Source organism: Pteronotus mesoamericanus, unplaced genomic scaffold (assembly GCF_021234165.1).
Source record: "Pteronotus mesoamericanus isolate MK-2021 breed Mesoamerican mustached bat unplaced genomic scaffold, CSHL_Meso_final scaffold_125, whole genome shotgun sequence".
Classification (NCBI taxonomy): Eukaryota; Metazoa; Chordata; class Mammalia; order Chiroptera; family Mormoopidae; genus Pteronotus; species Pteronotus mesoamericanus.
The window spans coordinates 11,379,224-11,400,571 of NW_026555304.1; the positions used below are offsets into that span (position 1 = coordinate 11,379,224).

The 21,348-nt window shown below is 37.4% G+C and overlaps 1 protein-coding gene across 1 annotated transcript in view; it reads left to right on the forward strand.

Moving 5' to 3' along the window:
* Window positions 1–21,348, forward strand: part of ERCC6L2 (ERCC excision repair 6 like 2) — a 156,748-nt gene that overhangs the window by 56,132 nt on the left and 79,268 nt on the right. The window contains exons 7-10 of the mRNA XM_054588097.1: window positions 12,843–12,983; window positions 14,236–14,349; window positions 14,633–14,752; window positions 21,099–21,170. Of these exons, the coding sequence (XP_054444072.1) occupies window positions 12,843–12,983; window positions 14,236–14,349; window positions 14,633–14,752; window positions 21,099–21,170 (447 nt within the window). The remainder of the gene's footprint in view (window positions 1–12,842; window positions 12,984–14,235; window positions 14,350–14,632; window positions 14,753–21,098; window positions 21,171–21,348) is intronic.

Below are 21,348 nucleotides of genomic sequence, written 5' to 3' on the forward strand. Positions count from 1 at the left end.
ACGGCAATCCTATCAAATACCCTCTGGTCTTAGGGTAGCCTGATGATCATTACTTTCAAAAGATCGAGTTGCAACAAAAATATGATGCTGATCTGCAAGTTGGGAAACTGATATAACACTTGTCTTTTTGATCTAAAGCAAATATTATTTAATTGGAAAATTTCATGAGCTTCCACTTTTTAAAAATGTTTTGTTCAATTTAATGTATATTATTTAGTTGTCTATCTAGTAAGGACAACAAACCATAAAAATATGAAAAGAAAGTTCTACAAAAAAGTTTAGAGATTGGGTTCTGAAATCAAATGCTATAGATTTGAATCTTCACTCCCCTACTTATGAGTTTTATGACCTTGAAGAATTTGCTAAGTCTCTCAAACCTTGATTTCTTTATCTTTTTTTTTATTTACTTTTTAAATACATCTGTCTCTGCCTCCCCCCCACCTCTTTCCCTTGCCCCCTCCCACCTTCCCTCCCTCAGCTCTTCCCCTTTGGTTTTGTCCATGAGTCCTTGCTATATGTTCCTTGACTTTCCCCTTCCCTTCCCTTTCCCTGCCGCCCCCCCCTTCTCTCTTGTCTCTGTTGATTTCTTTTCCTTTCAGTGTTGCTGGTCATATTTTCCTTGCATCTTTGCATTGTTGGTTAGGTTGCGCTTATAGGTGAGATCATATGGTATTTGTCTTTCGCCCCCTGGCTTATTTCGCTTAGCATGATGCTCTCCAGTTCCATCCATGCTGTCGCAAAGTTTAGTACTTCTTTTTTTCTTTCTCCTGCGTAGTACTCCATTGTGTATATGTACCATAATTTTTTGATCCAATCATCTACTAATGGGCATTGAGGTTGCTTCCAAGACTTGGCTATTGTAAATTGTGCTGCTATGAACATTGGGGTGCATAGGTTCTTTTGTATTGGCGTTTTGGTGTTCTCAGTGTATATTCCCAGCAGGGGAATCGCTGGATCAAAAGGCAGTTCCATTTTCAGCTTTCTGAGGAAATTCCACACTGCTTTCCATAGTGGCTGCACCAGTCTGCATTCCCACCAACAGTGTACTAGGGTTCCCTTTTCTCCACAGCCTCATCAGCACCTGTTGTTTGTGGATCTGTTTATGATGGCCATTCTGACCGGTGTGAGGTGGTACCTCATGGTGGTTTTGATCTGCATTTCTCTGATGGCTAGTGATGCAGAGCATCCTTTCAAATGCCTCTGGGCCCTCTGTATCTCCTCCTTAGAAAAGCATCTGCCCAGGTCCTTTGCCCATTTTTTGATTGGATCGTTTGTCGTCTTGGAGTAGAGTCGAGTGAGTTCTTAATATATCTTGGAGATCAAACCTCTATCTGATGTATCATTAGGAAATATATTTTCCCATACGGTTGGCTCCCTTTTGATTTTCCTGATGTTTTCTTTCGCCGTGCAGAAGCTTCTTATTTTTATGAGGTCCCACTTGTTTATTCCTTCCTTTATGTCCCTTGCTTTAGGAGACATATCAGTGAAAAAATTGCTGCGTGGGATATCTGAGAGTTTCCTGCCAATGTTCTCCTCGAGGACTTTGATCGTGTTGTGATTTATATTTAAGTCTTTTATCCATCTTGAGTTTATTTTTGTGTATGGTGTCAGCTGATGATCCAATTTCAATTTTTTGCATGTAGCTGTCCAGCTCTCCCAACACCATTTGTTGTAGAGGCTATTATTGCTCCATTTTATGCTTCTGCTCCCTTTGTCAAATATTAGATGCCCACAGAGACCTGGGCTTATTTCTGGGCTTTCTATTCTGTTCCACTGGTCTATGGGTCTGTTCTTGTGCCAGTACCAGATTGTTTTGAGTATGCTGGCTTTGTCGTAGAGTTTGATGTCCAGTATTGTGATCCCTCCTACTTTGTGTTTCTTTCTCAAAATTGCTGCGGCTATTCGGGGTCGTTTATGGTTCCATATAAATTTTTGAAATGTCTGTTCTATTTCTGTGAAATACGTCATTGGTATCTTAATAGGGATTGCGTTGAATCTATAAATTGCTTTGGGTAGTATGGACATTTTGAGGATATTAATTCTTCCAATCCATGAGCACGGTATATGCTTCCATTTATTTGTGTCTTCCTTAATTTCTTTTTTCAATGTTCTATAGTTTTCTGCATACAGGTCTTTTGTGTCTTTGGTTAAATTTATGCCTAGGTACTTTATCTTTTTTCGTGCTATATCGAATGGTATATTTTTTCTGATTTCTTCTTCTATTGCATTGCTGGTGTACAAAAACGCCTTTGAATTCTGAATGTTGACTTTGTATCCTGCTGTTTTGCCAAATTCACTTATTAGGTTGAGAAGTTTTTCGGTAGAGTCTACAGGGTTCTCTATGTACACTATCATGTCATCTGCAAACAATGATAGTTTTACTTCCTCCTTCCCTATTTGGATGCCTTTTATCTCTTTCTCTTGTCTGACCGCTGTGGCTAGGACTTCCAATACGATGTTGAAAAGAAGCGGTGAGAGCGGACATCCTTGTCGTGTTCCCAATCTTAGTGGGAAAGCTTTCAGTTTTTTCCCGTTGGTATGATATTAGTTGTAGGTTTTTCATATGTGGCCTTTATTACGTTAAGGAATGCCCCATTTATTCCCATTTTGCTGAGTGTTTTGATCATAAATGGGTGCTGTACCTTGTCAAATGCTTTTTCTGCATCTGTCGAGATGATCATGTGGTTTTTGTCTTTTCTTTTATTTATGTGATGTATCACGTTTACTGATTTGCGTATATTGAACCATCCCTGCATCCCTGGGATGAATCCCACTTGATCGTGGTGGATAATCTTTTCAATGCATTGCTGGATGCGGTTTGCCAATATTTTGTTGAGGATTTTAGCATCTATGTTCATCAGCGAAATTGACCTGTAGTTTTCTTTCTTTGTAGGGTCTTTATCAGGTTTTGGGATCAGGGTGATGCTGGCCTCATAGAAGGAGTCTGGGAGTCTTCCCTCCTCTTGGATTTTTTGGAATAGTCCCAGAAGGACAGGGGTTAGCTCTTCCTTAAATGTTTTGTAAAATTCTCCTGGGAAACCGTCCGGCCCTGGGCTTTTGTGTGCTGGGAGTTTCTTGATGACTGTTTCAATGTCCCCAGCTGTTATCGGTCTGTTCAAGCTTTCTGTTTCTTCCTCCTTCAGTGTTGGAAGATTATACTTTTCTAAAAATTTGTCCATTTCATCAAGATTTTCAAATTTCTTGGCATATAATTGTTCATAATAGTTTCTGATGATCCTTTGTATTTCTGTGGTATCAGTTGTTATTTCTCCTCTTTCATTTCTGATATTATTAATTTGGGTCCTCTCCCTTTTTGTCTTGATGAGTCTGCTTAATGGCTTGTCAATTTTATTAATCTTTTCAAAAAACCAGCTTCTGGATTGGTTGATCCTCTGAATTGTTCTTTTCGTCTCTATGTCATTCAGTTCTGCTCTAATCTTGACTATTTCCTTCCTTCTACTTGCTCTAGGATTTATTTGTTGTTGTTTCTCCAGTTCTTGAAGTTGTAGTGTTAGGTCTTTTATTTGAAATGTTTCTATCTTTTTAAGGTAAGCCTGTATTGCTATGAACTTCCCTCTCAGGACCGCCTTTGCTGTGTCCCATAGGTTTTGGACAGTTGTCTGTTCATTTTCATTTGTTTCCAGAAATTTTTTGATTTCTTCTCTTATCTCATTATTGACCCAATCATTGTTTAATAGTGTACTGTTCAGTCTCCATGAGTTTGCAAGTTTTTGAAGTTTCTCTTTGAGGTTGATTTCGAGTTTCATGGCCTTGTGGTCTGAGAAAAAGTTTGGTATTATTTCAATTTTCCTGAATTTGCTGAGGCTTGCTTTGTGTCCTATCATGTGGTCTATCTTTGAAAAACTGCCATGAGCATTTGAAAAGAATGTGTATTTTTCTTCTTTGGGATGTAAGGTTCTATATATGTCAGTTAAGTCTCTTTGATTCAGTGTTTCATTCAGCGCCACGATATGTTTATTAATGTTTTGTTTGGAAGAATTGTCCATTTTTGACAGTGGGGTGTTGAAATCCCCTACTATCAGTGTGTTGCTGTCTATATCTTTTTTGAAGTCATCCAACAATTTCCTTATAAACTTGGGGGCTCCTATATTGGGAGCATATAAGTTTACAATGTTGATGTCTTCTTGATAGATTCTCCTTTTAAGTATGATAAAGTGCCCCTCTGGGTGTCTCTTTATGGCCTTTGCTTTGAAATCTACTTTGTCTGATACAAGTATGGCAACGCCAGCCTTTTTCTCATGTCCATTTGCTTGGAATATTATTTTCCATCCCTTTACTTTCAATCTGTGTAGGTCTTTTGCTCTGAGGTGGGTCTCTTGTAGGCAGCATATGTGTGGGTCATGTTTTCTTATCCATTCAGCTACCCTGTGTCTTTTGATTGGGGCATTTAGTCCATTCACATTGAGAGATATTACTGATAGAAACTTACTCATCTTTTCTCTTTGTACTTGTGTTCCTCTCTGTCTCATTCTTTTCCTTCATCTGCTTAAACCAGTCCCCTTAGCATATCTTGGAGTGCTGGTTTGGTAGAGATGTATTCTTTTAGCTTTCTTTTGTCTGGGAAACTGCGTATTTCTCCTTCTATTTTAATGGAGAGCCTAGCTGGGTAGAGCAGCCTTGGCTGTAGGCCCTTGCTTTTCATGGCTTGGAATATTTGTTGCCATTCCCTTCTGGCTTGTAGTGTTTCTGTTGAGAAGTCAGCTCCTAGGCGTATCGGGGCCCCCTTGTATGTTACTTTCTCCTTCTCCCTTGCTGCCTTGAGGATTCTTTGTCTTTGACATTTGCCATTTTAATGATGATGTGTCTTGGAGTGGACCTCCTTTGGTCCCTCTTGAGTGGGGTCCTCTGTGCCTCCTGGATCCATGAGAGCCTTTCTCTCCTCAAATTAGGGAAATTTTCCATCATTACTTTTTCGAGGAGGTTCTCTATTCCTTGCTCCTCTTCTTCTCCTTCTGGCATCCCTATTATACGGATATTATTGCGTTTCAGGTTGTCCTGCATTTCCCTAAATGCTTCTTCATTCTTTTTGAGTCATTTTTCCATTTATTGTTCTATCTGGGAGCTTTTTTCTACCTTGTCCTCCATCTCACTGATTCGATCCTCGGCTTCATCCAGCCTGCTTTGGATTCCTTCTACTGTGTTCTTCAATTCAGAAATGGTATTCTTCATATCCTCTTGTGTCTTCTTGATAGTTTCTATGTCCTTTTCCAGGCTGATATAGTTTGCTGTAAGATCCTGATAGTTTCTCTGCAGTTTCTCATAGTTCTCTTTGAGCTGGCTGAGCTCATTGAGCTTCCTTAGAACCATTGTTTTGTATTCCATATCTGATAGTTCCCTTGCCTCTATTTCATTTAGCTCTCTCTGTGGGGAATCCCCTTTTCCACCTATTTGAGGGGAACTTCTTTTTCTTCCCATTTTTGTGAGAGTCTGTTAAGTATTTTTGTCCTTTTCTTTCTGGGCTTGCCTCTGATGATGTCAGTTGTTGACCCTATACAGCCTTGGGTTGTTTGTTTGAGTCTTTCAGGAGTCTAATGCCTGTGTCTGACTCCTGCTTGGAGCAGCTCTGAGACCCCTTCGGTCAGGGCTGAGCTATTTTTTGGGATCTCTCTGCGCTCTCACGCGGGCTCCTTGAGCGCGTTCCCAGCGCGGCAGGGTCCCCCACCTGCCTGGGCTCGTATGTGCTTTCCCCAGACCAGGGGGCTTATTCGCGACCTCCCGTACTCATCTGGCCTCCCTGGCACGCGAACTTCGCAGCACTGGTCAGTTTAGGGTCTTCTATTGTGTGTTTTCCCCGCTTTTGGCTCTTTGGGTGCGTTGCTTGCCCTCGCCAAATGGGGACTATGGAAATGGGAGGAAATCAGCTCTAGGACTCTCCGGTTAATCCTGTTTCTGGTCTCTCCTCTAGGGACTCTGGGCAGCTCTACTTATTTTGTGGGCTGCTCGGCAATCGCGGCGGGTAGGTCAATTTACGCCTGCCCTTGCCCCTCTGTGCACTCCTTCGTAGGCTGTATGGGTGCCAGTCTGTGTGAGGCCTTGCCGGCAGGTGCAAGCGTTCACCATCCCGCGTGGATCACACACACGCTCGCCAACCCTCGCCAGTCACTCGGCCCAAGTGTGCGCGCCTGCTCTGGGTGTTTTGGGGGTGTCTATGTTTGCTTTTCGGCTTTTGGCTCTTTGGGGGTGTGGCCTCTTCCCGCGCAATGGCGACTACGGCAAGGAGAAGGAGTCGGGACTCCCCGGTTCCTCCTCCCGTTCTTTCCCCAATGCCTCCGTTTTCAGTCTCCCCTCAGGGGCCTCTGGGCAGTTCTGTGACCCCTTCGGCCATGGATCCAACCCCTGTGCGGACTGCGTTTCAATCACAGGCAGTGTGGTTCATGTGCACCCCGCTTCTGCCTCTTTGGGGTCGCGCCTTTCCAGCCCACAATGGAGACTACCGAACGGGGAGGGAGTCGGGACTCCCCGGTTCCTCCTCCCGTTCTTTCCCCAACGCCTCCGTCTCCAGTCTCTCCTCAAGGCTCTCCCAGCCAGTCTGCACTCAGCCCCGTAGCTCACAGGCGTACAAGCTGTGTGCGGAGCGCACAAAAGGCAGGTTAATTGATTCCCTTATGCCTGAGCGAGATGGTAGCTGGAGAGTGGGAAGTGCGTTATCACCCGGGCTCCACCAGCCGCAGTCTCAGTTCTCTTCACAAAGTTTTCCTCACCAGTCTTTTCCCAGGCACCAGCCCACCCTGTTGCCGCCTGTACCCAGCGATCAAGGAGGGTGGCTGCCGCTGCAACTTTTGCGTTTGCCCTTTAAATGTCTTTTTGCATCCCCAGCCGTCTGTCTCTGGCAGAGAGCGCCCCTAAGCTTTTTGGGGTTGCATTTTGTCTGTATTTTCTCGGCTTTAGCTGCTGTAGTTTAGGGGTTCCTGTTTATGATTCAGACCCCGTTCTTCTCGGGGGGACGCTAACTGGCCGTTTCAATGTCCCTCTGGTGCCAGTGCCCGTGCGCACCCAGCCCACCCTCTCGAGCCTCCACCGCAATTCTCACCCGTTGGGATGTGTGAGAGTAGAATCCACTGTCCGCGGCACCAAGGCTCCTCTCCCACTATTGCTCCACTGCTTTCCAGGTGATTACTCCATTATTTAGTTGCAATTCCAGTTTGGTTTTGGGAGGAGGTCAGCGTGACTCCCTTTCACTCCTCCGCCATCTTTCCCCCTCTCTGATTTCTTTATCTTTTACATGGGGGAGATGATAACAGTGCCTCACTCATGGTGTCGCTCTAAAATGTGTGACATGAAGGAATTTTTCCGTAAATGTTATTACAGGTTTTAATAATAGCAAATGAACAGTAAAATACTGAAGAATTTAACTAAGGAGGTAAAAGACCTGTACACTAAAAACTTGAAGACATTAATGAAAGAAAATGAAGTCACAGATAAATGGAAAGATATCTCATGTTAGTGGATTAGAATAATTAATATTGTTAAAATGATTTCAAACTATGCTACAAAGCTATAATAAACAAAACAGCATGGTACTGGCATAAAGACATACACGTAGACTAATGGAATAAAATAGAAAGCCCAGAAAAAAATCCATGCATATACAGTCAACTAATATTTGATAAGGGAGCTGATAATACTTAGTGAAGAAAAGATAGACTTTTTAATAAATGATTGGGTATTCACGTGATAGAATGCAGTTGGACTCCTATTTCACACCATTCACCAAAAATTAACACAAAATGCATTAAAGACTTAAATATAATACCCAAAGCCATAAAACTAGAAGAAAACATAAGGAAAGAGCTCCTTGACTTTAGTCTTGGAGGTGATTTTTTGGATATGACAACAAAAGCACAAGTGAAAATAAACAAATACTACTATGCCAAACTAAAAACCTCTGTATCACAAAAGAAACATTCAACAGAATGAACAGGCAACCTACAGAATGAGAGAAAATATTTGCAAAGCATCTATCTGATAAGAGGTTAATATTAAAAATATAAAAGGGATTTATTTATACAACTCAATAGCAATAATAATCTAATTAAACAATGATCTGATCTGAATAGACATTTTTCCAGAGAAAACATACAAATGGCCAACGGATACATGAAATGATGCTCAACATCACTAGTCATCAGGGAAATGCAAACCAGAACCACAATTCGGCATTACCTCATGCCTATTAGAATGGCAATTATGAATAAGACAGGCAATAATAAGTATTAGTGATGATGTGAAGAAAAGGGAAGCCTGGTGCACTGTTTGTGGGAATGTAAGTTAGTAGAGCTACTATGGAAAAATAGTATGGCAGTTCCCCAAAATTAAAACTAGAACTACCATATGGTCCAGCACTCCCACTTTTGGGTATATATACAAAGGAGATGAAGGTAGAGCTATCTGAAAGTCCATGCTTATTGCTACATTATTCACAATAATGAAGACATTAAACAACTTAAGTGTCTGTTGACAGATGAATGGATAAAGAATTTGTGATACACACACACACAAACACACACAAACACACATATGTAATGGAATATCATTCAGCCATAAAAAAGAAGGAAATCTGTAAGTTTGAAGACGTGGTCAGACCTTTAAGTCATTGTGCTAAATGAATAAGTCAGACAGAGAAAGAAAATGTTGTATGATCTCATATGTTGACTATTTTAAAAAGCCACACTCATAGAAACAGTATAATAGTGGTTGCCAGGGGCTACGGAGCAGGGGAAATGGATAGATATTAGTCAAAGGATACAACCTTCAGTTTTAAGATTAATAAGTTCTGGAGATCTAATGCATAACATAGTGACTTGTTAACAGTACCATAGTGTATACTTGAAAGTTGCTAAGTGAATAAATTTTAAATGTTCTAATCACAAAAAAATTAATATGTGATCCCGCCCTGTGCTGTCTAAGCCACCTGCTGAGTGCAGAGTGGCAGCCACAGACAGTACATCCCAGGCTAAAAGGGGCACAGAGTGTTCTAGAGACACTTGATGAGAGTGGATATGGAGGATTTGGGGGGAGAACGGAGGGAGTAGCTGTCAGGATTCCCATGCAAACTCCTCCCCAATATGTAGCAGCGTGAGAGGACCCAATAACCACACCCCCAGGAGGGAATCGGCCCCACCCTGAGCTGTCTAAAGTGGCTTGCTGAGTGCAGAGTGACTAGATTAACAGCTGAAGGAGACCACCACAGACAGTAGATTCCTGGAAGTCTTGAACAGACTGCCTAATGTCAGACAGGGTCAACAACTGACATCATCAGAGGCAGATCCAGAAAGAAAAAAACAGCAGTCTCCAACCATAGAAGTTCACACCACAAAGTCAGGAAATCAAGACAGATCAACTTAAGAAGCAGAAGCAAAAGAGAAGAGTCTCACAAATAATGGGAAGACAAAGAAATATGCCCCACTCGAAGGGAAAGGAGGAATCCCCAGAAAGAGAACTAAATGAAATAGAGGCATGTAAACTATCAGATACTGAGTTCAATACAGTGGTCCTAAGGAAGCTCAATGAGCTCAGTGAGCTCAGAGAGAATTACAAAAAACAACAGGGAAACTACGAGGGACTTACTGCAAACTATATCAGCATGAAAAAGGACATGGAAACTATCAATAAGAGACAAGAGGAAATGAAGAATACAATTTCTGAATTGAAGAACACAATAGAAGGACTCAAAAGCTGGCTAGATGAAGCTGAAGACCAAATCAGCAAGCTGGAGGACAAGGTAGAAAAAAGCTCCCAGAAAGAGCAAGAAAATGGAAAAAGACTCAGAAAGAATGAAGTGGCATTTAGGGAAATGCAGGACAACCTGAAACGTAATAATGTCCGTATAATAGGGACACCAGAAGGAGAAGAGGTTGAGGAAGGAATAGAGAACCTGTTTGAAAAAGTAATGATGGAAAACTTCCCTAATTGGAGGAGAGAAAAAGTCACACAAGAGCAGAAAGCACAGAGGGTCCCATTCAAGAGGAACCCAATGAGGCCCACTCCAAGACACATCATCATTAAAATGGCAAATATCAAAGACAGAGAATCCTAAAGGCAGCAAGGGAGAAAGGTAGTAACATATAAGGGAGCCCCAATACGGCTAGCAGCTGACTTCTCAACAGAAACCCTGCAAGGCAGAAGGGAATGGCAAGAAATATTCCAAGTCATGAAAAGCTAAGGCCTGCAACCAAGACTGCTCTACCCAGCAAGGCTCTCAATTAAAATGGAAGGCGAAATAAGGAGTTTCCCAGACAAAAGAAGGGTAAAAGAATACACCTCCACCAAACCAGCACTGCAAAATATGCTAAAGGGACTGCTTTACGATGAAGGAAAAGTTTCTATGAATACCCAGTTCCTTTTGGAGTAGCCAATACTTGATATTACCAGTATTTTTAATACTCATTAATCTGATTGTGACAATGATGTTATTTTAATTGTTCCTTTAGTATTTGTAGAAACTACACCTGTTTTTGTGTATTTCTTGCCTATTTCTATTATTTTTTTAAAAAGCTTTAAATGACTTTTTGGTATTCTTTACCCTTTTTTTATTAAATGTTTGTAGAATTTTTTCCCTAAAAACAAAAACAAACTATTAACCCTTTTTGGGATGTTTGCAGATACATTCCTACTCTATTACTGGTCCTTTAACTTTTTCTATATGTATATTACTGTATAGTCTTAAATGTTAAATTAGTCATATTGTCAGTATTTTACTTTATAGTTTCTGGGTTTGAATATGTTACTTCAGGGTAAGAAAAATATTATTCTGTATTTTTTGCGAAAATTCCTTAGATTTTACATATTGATTTTTAACTCACCTGAATATTTTTTATTAATGTGTGAAATAGGGCTCTATATTTGCTTTATTTCAAGTCATAGGGGTCCAGGCTCTTTATTTGCTGAATAAGCCTTATTTTCCCCATTGAGTTGAAATATCAATTGAATCATATATTACAGTGTTAGATACATACGTTTGTCTCTAGAATGCTCATTATGTTTCATTGCTCTACTTGATTATTTCTGTGCTGGTGTCATGTTGTTTCAATTGCTGAGACTTTATAATGGAATTAAATTTTTTAATATTTTATTATGAATTTTCACATTTAAATAAATAAATAAAATCAATCTGCATTTAAGAAAGAAAGAGAGAGAGAGACATGGAACTCCCACCTTTTGCAACAACATGGATGGAACTGGAGAGTATTAAGCTAAGTGAAATAAGCCAGTTGGTGAAAGACAGTTACCATAAAATCTCACCTACAAGTGGAATCTATTCAAGAAATAAACTAACAAACAAAATAAACCACAGGCATGGATACATGGAGCAGACTCAAAGTGACCAGAGGAAATGGGGCAAGAGGACAATGGTGGAAAGAAGGGGAAGGTACTAGACAAAGAACATGTATGAATGACCCATGGACATGGACAGCAGAGTGGAAATTGACTGTGGAAGTGGGGGTTGGGGGTGGAATGGTTGGAGGAGGGTAAAGGGGTAAAACTTGAGACAACTGTAATAGAATAAACATGATTTATAAATTAAAAAAATAAAAATAAAATGTCATTATGTGAAGTAATGGATGTGTTAACTAACCTTATTGTGGTAATAATTTTGTAATATATATGTGTGAAATTATCACATTGTACTTCTTAAACTTACACAATGTTTTATGTCAATTATATCTCAATAAAGCTGGGCAAAATAACAACGCAAATTTCCCTCCATACCTTAATCATCAACCTCTGTCTTCTGTATTCTTTTTTTATTTTTATATGTACTTTTGTATTCAAGTACAGCCAAGATATAGCTAATATGTTATGTATAGTTTTTTAAAACTCTATCATTGTTTTATATGGACAGCCCTGTATTTCTTTTGATGCACATTTTGTCACTTTTTACAGTAATATTTATTGTAGCGATATACACATATAAATATTTATAAATAAATGACTTTTCCCTTTTATTCACATTGCTTAAAACTCTATTACGGGTATATTTAGTTTTATGTCCTTAATTACATACGGCTTTGACTAGAAGAGTTTTACCAGTTTCCAGTACTCCTGGAAATAGTAGGTAAATTGTATATCCCATAACATATAGCATTATTTTATCATACTGTTTTTGAAATTGGACACAAAGTAGCAACTTGTAGTTGCTTTTATGGGTATTTACTTAACTATTTTCATTACTAATCTTAGGAATTTATAGGAAGATATTAAATACAAATACTTAACTTATGTTTAGTAATATGAAGTTTTTGATATTTTTCTAAGTTTTTAAAGTAGTTCTGTAATTAGAAGTCTTACCATTGTTCTAAAATTTTTCATTGTTCATTATCTAGTTTCTGATTTGACCTAAATTTTAATAATGTATTTCCATGATAGACTAATAATGTAGAACCCTAAAAAGCCCACAATTTTGAGAAGTATACAGGGTGAGGGAAAAATAGGTTTACAGTTGTTCGTATGGAAAATAATATGATAATTAATAAAAAATAACACAAGAATAAACTTTGTATTTTGTATGCTCACAACTGTGAACATACCTTTACCCAACCATTAAGGAGATCTCATCAGTAGTTTTTTCATATTTTGATTCCTTTTAATTAAAAAACAAACTCTTTGAGATATATTTGAAAATAAAGTTATAATTTGTATAGTTTAGAGTAGGGTGCTGGCAAAAATTATGGGAGATTATGGAGAAATTGCTGTAATCGCATATCTAGAAGAAAAATAGTTTATGAGCAATTTTCACTGTTACAGTCTCTGAAATCTGATGTACATTGTGATTATCACTGTAGAAAAAAATACTAATAATTACCTTGTGTTTTTCTTGGCAGATGGTGTATTGTTCTCTAACGGATTTTCAAAAAGCTGTCTATCAAACAGTATTAGAAACAGAAGATGTGACTTTAATACTTCAGTCTTCTGAGCCTTGTACCTGCAGTAGTGGCCGGAAAAGGAGAAATTGTTGTTATAAGGCAAGCATTTTAATTTGATATCTTTACTATCTTATTTTGATTATATAGTATTCTGTTGTAAGTAGCAGGTAAAATAAATTTTCCTCAGAAAGTTCCTTACTTTAGAAGCCGTAAGTTAATAAAAAAAGATAGTTTTAAAAATATTTTATAATATCAAATAGTAATCATAGCAAAATACAAGATTCAAATATATTTTCAAAAAACTAGTTTTTGGCACTGGCTGGTGTGGCTTAGTTGGTTGGAGCATCATCCAGTAGCCGTTGGATTGCAGATTCGATTCCTGGTTGGGGAAGGTCCCTGCATTGCAGGTTCTATCCTCAACCCTTCCAGGCATGTGCGGGGGCAGCCAATCAATACTTTGCTCTCACATCGATGTTTCTCTCTCTCCTTTCCTGTTTCCCCTCCTTGCTCACTAAAAACAATGAAAAAAATGTCCTTGGGTGAGGATAAAAAAAAAAAGCAAACTACTTTTTGAAAGTAACTTCAATTTGATATTCTCTCTTTCAGTTTTTTTTGGGAAGTGTCTTACTTTCATCTTGAAATTTCATTTCATTTTCAGGAAGTCTCACATTCTACTAAAAAACTTACTCTTTCATCATAGGCTTAAAATATTATTCTGATATGAGACATAGTATTATTTTAATAAAAACTATATATAATATAGAAAATATTTTTATTCAGAAACAAGTATTTTTTACTTTCTATATTTCCCTCTTTTACCTCTATTTTATTATAAAATTACCTGCCATATAACACTATACACAAACGGACCTACATAAATATTTGTATAGATTGATACTTATTCTCACTCTCATTTATTTTGCTGCTTTTAACCACTTCATTTTTTTTGTAATAGTTCAGATTCATAGCAAACCTTGGAATATAAATGAGAGGAAAGAGTAAAGGGATCTGTACAACACTACCACCTTACCATATAGTTTTATTCCCAGGAACCTCGTACGCCAGCATTTCTGTGATTGTATCAGGAGGATAAATACTTTCTGGAATGAAGACATTCTCCTCTCTTTTGTTAAAGATATCACTGTGTTATGGTTCACCAAAAGTATGATTCCTTATTAGTGTTTCATGGATATTTGGTATAAAAAGTTGATCATCATTTTCTCAGAATGTATTGTGCCAATAGTAACCCAATAATAAACATTACTGCAAGTGATATATTTATGATGTAAGTAGTTACATAGTCATGTTAGTCCTTTGCTTGTTTTTATTTTCTGTATTTCTCTGGTTACAGACTAATTCCCATGGTGAATCAGTGAAAACTTTGTACTTCAGTTACCTCACAGTCCTTCAGAAGGTAGCTAACCACGTCTCGCTACTGCAGGCTGCTGGTGCCTCCAAACAGCAGGTTTGGGTTGTCTTTTAAAATGTCTTTGTGATGCTATCTATTATAAATATTTCATATGTGATATGAAATTTCCTAACCAAATATCTTTGTTATTTTTGTATGAAATACTGACTTGTTCATTTTTTAATTTATGTGTTAAAGAAGTACATGCACTTAAGTTTTTAATCAAAGTAAGAAAATTTAAACTTAAGTTAAAATAACTCTTTTTTAAAATAATTTTGCATTCAACTTATATGGGTTTAAATGTGTTAATATTTCTTTTCATTTTCCTCTTCCTTTTAAGGAAATACTGATCAAAAGAATATGTGATCAGGTATTTTCCAGATTCCCAGATTTTGTGCAGAAAAGCAAAGATGCAGCCTTTGAAACACTTTCTGATCCAAAATATAGTGGAAAAATGAAGGTAAGAGCTCTTCCAATTTGCATACACATAAGGATGATATACAAAATATTTATCAGATGGTATGACAAGGACACCAGCTAATCAGAACAGATGCCCAATTGTTCAGAAGAGATGGTGGCCAAAGACAAATGGTCTACTTGTATCTGCATGCACTAGCTCACTATGATCCTGTATCTGGTGGGTTCCTAATTAGAAGTAGTTATATCAGATATACTTCAAACTTTCCTACAGTATTGTATTCATATCCTCTTTAAAAATGTATACTGTTGCCGCATGTATAATAATGTGTCTTCAAATTTTTAAGGAAATAATCTGCCACATACATAAATGCTAATGCCAGGTAAGAGGATGAGGAGAGGTAGGATCTCTGAATTAGGAAAAGAAACCTCTTGAAGAGTTCTCTAAGTTCTCTATTAGAATTGTAAGGATTTTCAAGGCCTCTATGTCTAGACTGAATTTTCTGTCTCTTTTTTTTTACGTGCCAACCTAGATTTCAATGTTGCTCTATTTCATTTATGCAAGGGAGCATTTGTTGTACTCTGGGAAAGTGACCTATAGGTGTGCTCTTGGTGAGGAATTACTGAGGGAGGAGTATGAAAGGTGATGCTAGGTTCTCCAACAGTGACCCATTCCTCTGGGCATTGTCTGTAAATACTGACAGTTTCTAGCTTCCTTTTGGCAGAATTCAATTGTTTTACCCCTTAGTAACTATCGAGAATCTTCTTTATGGATTCAAGGATTTTTACAGAGCAATTTCCAACTCAATATTTTAATTAACAAAAGTAAGTTATTTCTTTTGGCAAAAAAAAGGAAGTAATTCAAAGCAGGTGGTTTTTTTCTTTGAAATTCTGGAAATATTTTTAGCAGTTAATCTGTGCAAGCTCACCATAGTTTAGTTTGTCTGGACCACTAAATTCAGTGGTATAAAATGTAAACTTGGAAGATTACCTTAAAACCTGATGAGTGTATTTCTTTTTTTTACAGAGATATAATTGGCATGTAACATTGTATTAGCGTATGTATACATATACACATAAAGATTTGATGTATGTAAATATTTTGAAATAATTACCACAGTAAGTCTAGTTAACATCCATCACCTCACGTAGTTACAGTATTTTTTTCATGTGATGAGAACTTTTAAGATCTACTCCCTTTTAAATTTAGTGTGGTATTGCTAACTACGGCCACCATGCCGTACAATACATCCTCAGGATTTACTTATCTTATGGAAGCTTGCATTTTGACTTCCTTCACCCATTTCAACTATCCTCCACCCCCTGCCTCTGGCAACTACTAATCTGTTCTCACACCTATGAGTTTGATGTTTTGTTTTATTTTAAGGTTTCACATATAAATGAGATCAGATAGCATTTGGCTTTGTCTGACTCACTTCACTTCCCGTAATTCCCTCAAGGCTTTTTCATGTTGTTGAAAATGGCAGGATTTCTTTTTTCTTTTTCTTTTTGTTTTTAAGGGAAGGGAGGGAGAAAGAGAGGGAGAGAAACATCAGTGTGAGAGAGAAACATCAGTGGGTTGCCTGTCACATGTGCTTGATGGGGGACCAAACCAGCAACTCAAGGCATGTGGCTTGGCCAGGTGATGAACTGGTGACCTTTCACTTTGCAGGATGATGCCCAATCAAATGAGCCACACCAGTCAGGTCGGCTTTGCTTCTTTTTTATGGCTGAATAATATTGTTATCTATTCATCCATTAACAGAAACTTATGTAGTTTCCATGTCTTGGCTCTTGTAAATAATGCTGCTGTGGACATGGGAGTGCCGATCCATATGAACAACTGTAACCTACTTTTGCCCCCCCCCCCCATACTGCATTTGTATATTAGGTCAAATGATTTTTTTTTTGGTGGACTCTTCAGGGTTTTTCTATATATAACATGTAATCTACAAATAGAGGTAGTTTTGCTTTTTTTCTGACTTGGTTGCTATTTATTTATTTATTTGGCCCAATTGCTCTGGCTAGGACTTCCAGTACTATGTTGAATAAAATTAGCAAGAGTAGGCATTCTCTTCTTATCTTTCTCCTGATCTTAAAGGACAAGCTTTCGTTTTTCACCATTAAGCATGTTAGCTGTGGGATTGTCATACATGGGCTTTATTATGTTGTGGTATGTTTTTTATACCCACTTTGTTGAGTTATGTATTTTTAAAATAAATAGGTTTGTGCTGATGAGAATACTCTATATTTTCACGATATATATTTCAAATCTAATTATACTTTATAACAATAGTAAATTTATTTTTGGCACCCATTAATGTACACTAAGTAATGAGCACTAAGTATCTCATAACTGTTCTTTTTTTTAATCCTCACCTGAGGGGATATTTTTATTGACTTTAGAGACAGAGGCAGTGGGGGGAGAGAGAGAGAGAGAAACATCAATGCATGAGAGAAGTACCAATAGGTTGCCTCCCACCTGTGCCCCTACTGGGGAATGAATCCACAACCTAGGTCTGTGCCCTGACCAGGAATCAAACCCACAACCTTTGGTGTATGGATGACACTCCAACCAACTGAGCCACCCAGCCAGTGCTAATTATTCCATAATTTAAACCAGTAGAATATTTTCCAAAATCATGGCCTCCTTTGAAAACTTCATTATCTATTCCTATTTATTTGAATTTTATTCATTTTGACTCTTCACTAAAAAGTTACTACTCTTGAAATTAAATTTTATAACTCTGCACTTTAATTAGAGTTATATATTTAGTAATAATGTCTGATTAAGATAATTACTGCATTTTCATTTTATTAAGAGTTTTAGAAGCGTAAAAACAAGCATAAATTGTTGCTAGAGGCTAAGTGTCTTTATGTGTGAAGGAAGCATGTAATTTACTTGTTTTGTGAGGAAGCACCAACAAATCAGAGACGATGATAAGCTACGGTTATATTTTTAAGGCTGTGTTTCATCATTTGATTAGGAACATGATGTGGTGATTTAGCAATTCAAAACCTACAAGCTTATTATGGAATTATTGCCTATAATTCCATAGGCAATGGGTCAAGAACTCCAAATGCATGTACTTCTTTAATTCAGGTGACAAAAGATCGTAGTTCTATTTCTCTTATTATAGGTTAGCCTGCAGAAACAATTTATTCACTTCATAGCCTCAAAGCTACACTCATGAACTCCAGCTCTTTCTCTTAAGCATGGAGGACCTCAACTACTATTCAAGGGGATGGTTACGAGTTGCACTCATTTCCCTGATAAGAATACTCACTTTTCTTTCCCTTGAGAAAAATGTTGCAAAGCCACTTACTGTGGGGGGTGGGGAAAAAAAGACTAGGACATCCAGTTTAGCACTGCTGGAATCATACAAGGGTCATTTTAATCTTTGTGCCTCACTAATCTGAGCCAAGGTAGATCCAAGATTTCTTAACTGTGATCATCCCCAAATTTAAGATTCATTTTTAGGTGGATTGTCCAAGTCTATGAAGGATAAGCAGATAATAAAACACTGGGCCTGTATTGTTAAGACTGCAACCTATAGTGACTACACTCATTTCTGAAATTTCCAATAAGGGATATTAGTTTACAGTTATGTATTTAGGTAATGAGTCATTTGTTTGTTTGTTTGTTTGTACAAGCCTAATAAATACCTTCAGTCCAAAAACATTCACTATTTTTTTTTAAAAAAGATTTTATTTATTTATTTTTAGAGAGAGGAGAAGGGAAGGAGAAAGAGAGGAAAGAAACATCAGTGTGTGGTGGCCTTTCATGCTTCCCTTACTGGGGACCTGGTCCACAGTCCAGGCATGTGTCCCGATGAGGAATTGAACCAGTGACCCTTTGGTTTGCAGGCCGGCACTCATTCCACTGAGCCACACCAGACAGGGCCACTTTTCTTTTTACTTGTAAGATATTTAAGAACACCTGAAAATGCAATAGGTATGCTATCCCAAACAATCAGAGTGGATTTCTATGCAAAAAACCTTGATTTAAAATGTTAATTGTCTTTGCCCTGGTTAGGTGGTTCAGTTGGTTGGAACGTTGTCCTATGCACCAAAAGGTTGCGGGTTTGATCCCTGGTCAGAGTGTGTATGGGAGGCAAATTTGATTGGTTGAATCATGTTTCTCTCTCTAAAATTAGTAAAAACGTATCCTCAGATGAGGATTAAAAGAAAAAGAAATGTTAATGCCTTTAAGAGAACAAAAAGACAAGCCACAGACTGGGAGAAAATATTTGCAAAACAGTAAGTAACTGGTATCTAAAATGCACAAAGAACTCTTAAAACTTAACAATAAGAAAACAAACAATGCAATTTAAAAATGGGCCAAAAAACTGAATAGGCACCTCACCATAGAAGATATACAAATGGCAAATAAGCAGATGAAAAGATGCTCAACATTATATGTCATTAGGGAATTACAAATTGAAACAGTGAGACACACTGCACACCAATTAGAATGGCTAAACCCAAAATACTGACACCCCCAAATGCTAGCAAGGATATGGAGCAATAGGAACTCATCTGTTGCTGATGAGAATGCATAATGGTGCAGCCACTTTGGAAGACAGTTTGAAGTTTCTAATAAAGCTAACTATACTCTTACCATAAGATCCAGCAGTTACGCTCATTGGTATTTACTCAAATGAGTTAAAAACATGTTCATGCAAGAACCTGTATACAGATATTTATAGCAACTTTATTCATAATTGCCAAAACTTGGAAGCAATAACGATGGCCCTTCAGTAGGTAAATAAATAATCAAACTGTGATCTGTCCAGACAACGGAATATTGTTTAACAATAGAAAGAAATGAACATTCAAGCTTATAAAAAGACAGAGGCACCTGAAATGCTCATTTATAAATGAAAGAAGCCAGTCTTAAAAGGCTACATAATGTATGATTCCAACGATGTAACATTTTGAAAAGACAAAACTATAGAGAAAGTAAAATGATCAGTGGTTGCCAGAGGTTTGCAGGGAGAAAGGCATAGATAAAGCGCAGGGACATTTTAAGGTAGTGAAACTATTCTGTATGATACCATTATAGTGGATACGTGTCATTATACCTTTGTCAAAATTCATAAAACTGTATAACACGATGAGTGAACCCTAATGTGAACTATACAGTTTGGTTGAGAATAACATCAGTATTCATTCATCAGTTGTTGTTAATGCACCACCCTAATGTAAAGAAGTTTATAGGGAGAGCTGTGCCGGGGAAGGATGGGAGTGAGTGGAAGAGGGAGTCCTTGGGAGTTCTCTGTACATTCTACTGAATATTTCGCTCTGAAAAAATAAAGTATTAATTTTAAAAATTAATGTATTATTTGAAATTAAATACATATGCTTTATATAGAATCATTTATTTTATAAAAAATAAAGCTAAATGCCAATAAAACTCCTTTATATGTTTTCTAAGTATTAAAATAATGTGTACCTGATCTGTGACATTTTTACTGAACAGTTGATTGGTTATCTGAGTAGATTTTTATTTTAACTTCAGTTTTTTTATTTTTTTATTTTTTATTTTTTGAGGGACTGTAGGGTAGAGGTCAGAATGAGGACAATGTCTTCTGCTCAAATATTAAGAGTTATATTGAGTATAAATTTTTTTATTGAAAACATTAAATGTTTATCATGAATAAAAATATTACTTAAGTATTTATTGCAAAGCTCAAAAAAACCTTATACTTTGTTCAGAAAATTCCTTTTCTTCATGGGTTGCTTTTTCACAGTGTTCTAGAGCTGTCATTGACAGATGTGGAAATGCCTATTTTTTAAATAATATTATTACTATTATTCACAGGCTTTGGATTATTTGCTTCCTCCCTAAAAAGCACCATGTGTAGAGGCAGCCTCTTGGTATTTTGAGGTCAAAATCAAATGTGGAAGTCAGGGCTTACTGTAAAATAGAGAAACAGAGAGGAGAAAATGAGAAGAGGTAGGTATCTGACTGATAATTTTAAGAAAATAAATATCAAGAGAGATTTTAAATACTTCCTAAGAGAAATGCTGCTCTCTAATTTAGTTTCTAAACATATTGTAGGTATTAAAAAGTGTATTTTAGAAATTAAATTAATCCATTAAATTTTGTCTCATAATCTGAAATGATTTCTTTTTATTAAAACAAGATGAAATGAAATAAAAGTCTTTGGGAACTTTACCTCATTATTCACAATATGATGATTAACATTTCATATCATATCTAATACTTTATTTCTCTAACTTGCCAACAATGAAGGGAATTAGGAAAGCTGACTGAGGTTATGTTATACAAAAATACTTTTAAGAAATTCTCAAGTAATGTTTATATGTATAGAGTATGCTCTTAATTGGAACTGGTTCACTGATGTTCTGTGGTTCATTTCCAGGTCCTTCAGCTGCTTTTAAGTCATTGCAGGAAAAACAGAGATAAAGTTCTTCTTTTCTCCTTCTCCACCAAGGTGAGTTTGGTCTGAAGTGTATTCTTGATCAGCCCAGCCTTAACTCCTGAAGCAGAAAACCTCAAATAAAATGGCATCCAGCCATAGTTTCTGTCTTATACACACTGTAGGAAATGGTAGTGAGGTAGCTAAGTGACTTTTAAGTCTCAGTTATATTAGGGTTCCTGTCAAATAGCAA